Source organism: Ochotona princeps, chromosome 10 (genome assembly GCF_030435755.1).
Source record: "Ochotona princeps isolate mOchPri1 chromosome 10, mOchPri1.hap1, whole genome shotgun sequence".
Taxonomy (NCBI): domain Eukaryota; kingdom Metazoa; phylum Chordata; class Mammalia; order Lagomorpha; family Ochotonidae; genus Ochotona; species Ochotona princeps.
Window position 1 is genome coordinate 808,079 of NC_080841.1, and position 6,721 is coordinate 814,799.

Here is a 6,721-nt window from a genome sequence, read left to right on the forward strand (position 1 = left end):
TGGCCTGGGAAAGCAGTCGAGGACGGCCCAAAGCCTTGGGACCCTGCACCTGTGTGGGAGACCTGGAAGAGCTCCTGGCTTCTGGCTTTGGATTGGCTCAGCTTTGGCTGTTGCAGCCATTTGGGAAGTGAACCAGTGAACGGAAGATCTCTGTCTCTCCTGCTTTGTGTATCTGGATTTCCAATAAAAATAAATCTTTCAGAAAAGATTATTTATTTGAAAATCATAGTTACAGAGTAAGGTGTCTCTTCCTAGTCCATTCCCCAACACACTCACAATGGCTGAGGCTGGTTTGGGGCTCAAGCCAGGAGTCAGGAAACTCAATCCAGACCTCCCCAATGGCTGGCAGGGACCTGCCTCCCTGGGCTACTACCTGCCTGCCCGGGTCTGTGTGAGCAGGAAGCCAGGGTCAGGAGCCAGGGCCGCAAAGGGCACCCACACCCACATGGGGCGCTGCCTGCCAGGGTCAGGAGCTGGGACCAGGAAGGGCACCCACACCCACATGGAGGGCTGCATGCCGGGGTCAGGAGCTGGGACCAGGAAGGGCACCCACACCCACATGGGGTACTACCTGCCGGGGTCAGGAGCCAGGGCCAGGAAGGGCACCCACACCCACATGGAGGGCTGCCTGCCGGGGTCAGGAGCCAGGGTCAGGAAGGGCACCCACACCCACATGGGGGCTGCCTGCGGGGTCAGGAGCCGGGGCCAGGAAGGGCACCCACACCCACATTGGGTGCTGCCTGCGGGGTCAGGAGCCAGGGTCAGGAAGGGCACCCACACCCACATGGGGGCTGCCTGCGGGGTCAGGAGCCAGGGTCAGGAAGGGCACCCACACCCACATGGGGGCTGCCTGCGGGGTCAGGAAGGCCACCCACACCCCCCAGGGAGAGCTGCAGGCATCCTTACTGGCACCTTGACCTCCAGGCCAAATACCAACCTAACATTTTTTTTGTAATATTTACCTTCCTTTTCATCTACTTTAAGGGCAGAGCAGCAGAAAAAGAGGCAGAGAGCTCCCACCTGCAAGTGCCCCCCTACAGCCAGGGCTAGGCCAGCCAGCGAGCCCAGAACTCCCCTATGGTCTCCCGAGGGGACGGCCGGGGCCTGAGCCCAGAGCTGTCATCTGCTGTCTCCAGGATGTACCAACAGGAAGATGGACCTGGAGCAGAGCAGCTCCAACGTGGAGTGCAGGTGTTTCTGGACGCCAGGCCTTAGCCCACCACGGCCGCTCGAAGCTACTGCTTAAAACGGACACTCGTCTCTAACTTCTCATAGTTCCAAGCTGAGAAGCTTGGCTATGCAAAAGGAGCTCAGAGAACCAAAGAGACGCTGAAACTAAAGATTTCTCTGGTCTGAAATCTCAAGACTTCAGCCCTCCCTTGGTTCGAGATGGGTTGTCAAAGATTCCGCCTCCCGCCATGAGCCGTGTGCACACAGACCGCAGTCAGTCCGGCAGGAACTAGCCAGCCAAGCCATCTGTCAGTGTGAACCAAGTGTCTGTGTCCTTGGCAACCAATTCCCCAAATGCCACGAGCAGACACAGCTCCTCCAGGTGACACTGCCACAAAGCGACTCTCGGCCCTCCCTCACCCCTGACCCCGACAGGACAGAGTAGCCATGACCCTCCCTCACCCCCACCCCGACAGGCCACAGAGGAGCCACGGCACTCCCTCACCCCTCACCCCGACAGGCCACAGAGGAGCCACGACCCTCCCTCACCCCTGACCCCAACAGGCCACAGAGGAGCCACGGCACTCCCTCACCCCTCACCCCGACAGGCCACAGAGGAGCCACGGCACTCCCTCACCCCTCACCCCGACAGGCCACAGAGGAGCCACAGCCCTCCCTCACCCCTCACCCCTCACCCCGACAGGCCACAGAGGAGCCACGGCACTCCCTCACCCCTCACCCCGACAGGCCACAGAGGAGCCACGACCCTCCCTCACCCCTGACCCCGACAGGACAGAGGAGCCACGACCCTCCCTCACCCCCACCCCGACAGGCCACAGAGGAGCCACGACCCTCCCTCACCCCTGACCCCGACAGGCCACAGAGGAGCCACGGCGTGTGTGTGTGCTGCCCTTGGAAGAGACTCAGGGCGGGATCCGGAGTGATCTGTGATCAGAGAGGGGCCTGCCCCTGTGTCTGCCCCTCCAGCAGGACACTGGATCCATCTGCTTCTCCTCCACGTTCTGACGCAGCCAGGGCCTCGGGTACGCACAATCACACCCTTCACCTCCGGACCGGGCGCTGCAAACACCCGCTCCCTTCACGGGCTACCGCGCAGGTGCCTCACTGCAGCAGACAGACCCTCAGGCTGCCACGGTCAGTGTCCTGCTCACAGAAGCGTGTCAGAACACCACACGGTTTCTTGTTCCAGCAGCTCTCTGTGCCTCTGTGCCTCGGTGGCGGCTCATGTCAACTTTGTGGCAGTTTCGACCACAGCACCAGGAGCCGCCCTTCGAGCCCGCTCAGACAGCCTCTCAGAGGAGCAGGGCAGGACCCTGTCCGTCAAAGACCCGGCTGTTCAGTACAGAGCATTTTAAACAGAAACACTGGAGATTTTGGTAATTTCAGTCATCCAAAGCAGGCCACACCTCTGAACGCTGGGATGAATTCCCTGAACTCTGTTCAAGTCCAGCTAATGAGCTCTGGCCCGTGGCAGACTGCTCCATGAGAGCCACGCACGTTTGTTCCAAGTGCTTACTTTTCTATCTGAGCCAGCTCCCCTGGCAAGGAGTGCGCCATGTGTGAGGCCAGCATCACCATGGGTGCTGCTTTGAGTTCCAGTTGCCCTACTTCTGATACGAACAGCTCCTTCTGATACATTTCTGATACACTCTGATACAGCGGAATATGAGGCAAATATTGGGGCCCTGCTCCCCACATGGGTGACCAGGATGGGTGCCCCGATCCTGGCTTCAGCCTGGTCCAGCCCTGCGTGCTGCAGCCATTGCGTAAATGAACCAGCATATGGAAGATCTCCCCTCACATCCCCTGCCCTCTCGGTGCCTCTGGCTCTCAAATAAGTAAGTATTTGGGGCCTGGTGGTGTGGCCTACTGGCTAAAGTCCTCGCCTTGAACATGCCGGGATCCCATACGGGCACTGGTTCTAATTCCAGCAGCTCCACTTCCCATCCAGCTCCCTGCCTGTGGCCTGGGAAAGCAGTCGAGGACGGCCCAATGCTTTGGGACCCTGCATCCGTGTGGGAGACCCAGAAGAGGTTCCTGGTTCCTGGCTTCAGATCAGCGCAGCACCGGCTGTTGCGCTCACTTGGGGAGTGAATCACTGGACGGAAGATCTTCCTCTCTGTCTCTCCTCCTCTCTGTATATCTGACTTCGTAATAAAAATAAGTAAATCCTTAAAAAAAATAAGTATTTGAATAAGCAGACAGGCCACATTGGCAGGCTGTCACAATAGGTTGAACGGCAGGTCTCGGTTTTCCAACTCAGAGATCATACGCTAGTACTTACAAACATGCAGAGATCGTACGCTAGTACTTACAAACTAAGAACTTGCAGTGAGGAAGCAGCTGCAGTCTTACGTTATCTTCTTATGCAACACAACATCACCAGTGCCCACGTCACCAGCCAGAAACACTCACTCCCCAACACATCCCAGTGCCCCCGAGCGTGCCAGGGAGTCCCCAACAAATCCCAGTGCCCCCCAAGCATGCTGGGCCTCCCAGAACAAATCCCAGTGCCCCTGAGTATATTGGGGCTCCCAGAACACATACCAGTGCCCCCGAGTGTGCCAGGGGTTCCCCAACAAATCCCAGTGGCCCCCACAAGTGTGCTGGGCCTCCCCGAACACATCCCAATGCCCCCAAGCGTGCCAGGGCTTCCCCAACAAATCCCAGTGCCCCCCAAGCGTGCCGGGGCTCCCAGAACGCATCCCAGTGCCCCCCAAGCGTGCCGGGGCTGCCAGAACACATCCCAGTGCCCCCAAACATGTTGGAGCCAAGGTCTCTGCTGCCAGGCAGCTGCCTCTGCACTCACAAGTAGCCACATGCAGCCCCAGCGTGTGCCAGCCCATCTGGGACAGCTCGGGAGCACTGGGAACCGCCTGAGGGCTTCCCCGGCAACACGAAGCAAAAGACAGGAGCCCCATTTCTGGCCTCCAATTCCAACCCCATGTGGGTGTGTCAGCTCCTTAGGCACCTTACAGAAAGTTTGATAATTGAATTGTATTAATGTTTCTTTTCCTGTGTTACAGGGCAGGACATTTTAAAGGGCATTTCAAAGAAAGAAGCAGTTCATGGCTAAGCGGGTCTTGTTTTCACAGAGGGGGAAAGTGCTTGAGTAAATGCACATTTAGAAGTCCCATTTGGCTGATGTTTAATTTACTTCTCATGTGCTGGTGTGGGAAACGGGGCGTTTGTGGCGGTAAGCTAACAGCCAGGCAGCGCCCCATGTGGGTGTCTCAGTCATACCAAGGCCCCTGCAGAGGACCGGGGCTCCAGGGTGCCCAAGGCTCCCCAAGGCCACCCGCCCTCTCCGCAGCCGCCCGAGCCCCACACCGTCTGCAGCCAGTCCTGCTAGCCAAGACACCCCAGAAGGTCACAGGTTCCGCGGGAAGTGCCACACACAAAACATCTCTATTCTTTCACCCTGCTTCCTCTCTGCATGTTGCTGTGTGCAGGCTGGTCAGATCCACCGGGCCCCCCACGGCCTCTCTGGACTGCACCCCACCCCAGGACAGCTGGACGTGGGCTTTGTGAATTGATGTGGCCCCTCGGCCTTCAGGAGGTCACAGCTGCTCTCAGAAGTCTCTCCTCTGGAACCTGTCCAGCCATGTCCACTGGCCCCCGTGCCAGGCTCCAAGCCCACGGGGAGCTGGCGCTCAGCTGCCCTAAGGAAGCCTTGGTCAGGTGACCCAGCTCTAAAGCGAGCCGGAGCTGTGCAGCTCAGTGTAAACCCATCCGTGGGGCCATCCAGAACCTCAGGATAACCGACAGCTCAGCTGCGGGGAGAAGGAGGTGCACCTGCTACTATCGACAGTTTCCTGGAGGGAGGGAAAGCAGAGAAGGCTGGGGCGCAGGCCCCAGCGAAGCCCAGTGTTCCCTGCCTCAGGTTCCCTCGGAAGGCCTGGGAGGGGCTGGGATCTGCCGGTGCTTACAGAGAGCAGGCTGCGCTTCCGCCCAGACCTGTGGAGGCGAAAGGGAGAAGGGGCAGTGTCCTGGCGGCCGGGCTTCCAGCCGCCGCCCACAGCCACACCGGCTTCTCCCGGAGCGCAGGGCCGGCGTGTCAGCACCGCCGTCCGCGGAGAGCGCCCCGAGGCCCCGCCCCGCCAACACTTCTGACTTTGCGGTTCTTTTCTCTGGGGACCTTGGCATCCCCGCCTTAGCTTGGAACGCACACACCTGCGCCTGTGGTCCCTCCTTAGCAACTGTGAGGCTCTGTGGTATCCCAGTCACACCACGCTCCTGAGTTCAACGTCAGCCCTCAGCTTCCGGCCCCGCGGGACCCCAGGCCAGCTCTCCACGTCAGCCCTTGTGCACTTGTGCACCTGCTGACACACACACACACACACACACACACACACACACTCACACACACACACCACCCAACATGCATGCTCAGTGTCTTCACAATCACACGCATACCCAGTCACATCACCCACAGACACACACAATTCACACACGCACACCCACTGCTCCTTCTGCCCCATCACTGACACACACGTGCACCTGCTCACATGAATCACCCAATCCACGCACATCACCAACACGCGTGCACACCTGCTCACACAAATTACCTGATACAAGCAACCTGCTCACACACGCGCCTGCTCCTTCAGCCTCATCACAGTCACATTTGTGCACCTGCTCACACAGAAAGCCTTCCTTCCGGTGCCATCGCTGCGCTGGGCCTAGCCTCGGCCATTTGGGCCCGCGTCATTCACAGCGAGGGGGAAGGGGCAGGTGCCGCGGCCCCCTTTCCTGCCGGCGGTCTCGGGAGCCAGGCCAGAGCAGGCCGCGCCCCTTCCCCATCACTCGGCCCTCCCCGGCCAGGGAGTCTGCAGCCTCGGGAAGCCCCAGCCCGCAGCAGGCGCGTCTGGTGCAGGTCCCCGCGGTGCGCACCCGCCCTTAACTCTTTCAGGCTGCAGCCACCGCCACGTCGCCGCGCTACATCTCTCCTCAGGGCGCCGGTCCGAGGCACCCCGTCACCCCGGCCTCTCCCCTCCTCCGGCCCCGCGCGGCCGGCGGGCCGGAGTCAGGTCGCTGCGCCGCGCCCTCCGCGGGGCGCAGGTTCTCGGGAAGGGGCGCCGAGCGCGGGGACTCACCGAACATCTGAATGTGCCCTTTGGTGATGGGGTTGAAGCTGCCGCAGGCCAGCAGGATGACGTGGGTCTTGGTGGTCTCGGTCATGGTGCGGCGGGTCCCGCGCGGGCTGGGGTCGCGTCTCGCCGAGGCTGCCGAGGCCGAAAGGAAGGCGAGGCCGGCGGCGCAGGCTCCGGAGCCGCTCCAGACGCACGGCGCGTCACGCCCGCCTCGCTTAACGCTTGCGGCTCCGGAAGATGCCGGCCGCCTTTGTGTGCGCGGCTCGGCGCCCGCCCCGCCCCACCTGCCGCCCAGGAACCTCTGGGCAGGCTGTGCGCTCCTTCCTTCCCTGGCTGCCTCTAATCCGGCCTTCCTTCCTCCCTCGGCCCCCGTGTACAACTCCAGAAGCGTTTTAAGATTTTAATTGTTTGCAAGAGGGAGAAGAGACAGTGTGTGG

At 60.7% G+C, this 6,721-nt stretch overlaps 1 protein-coding gene across 1 annotated transcript in view; it reads right to left on the reverse strand.

Moving 5' to 3' along the window:
• The window catches only part of NMNAT2 (nicotinamide nucleotide adenylyltransferase 2), a 47,544-nt gene extending 41,030 nt beyond the window's left edge, over positions 1–6,514 (reverse strand). Inside the window, exon 1 of the mRNA XM_004578832.2 lies at positions 6,288–6,514. Coding sequence (XP_004578889.1) covers positions 6,288–6,372 — 85 coding nt within the window. The 5' untranslated portion in view covers positions 6,373–6,514. The remainder of the gene's footprint in view (positions 1–6,287) is intronic.
• Between the last annotated feature and the right edge of the window lie 207 nt (positions 6,515–6,721).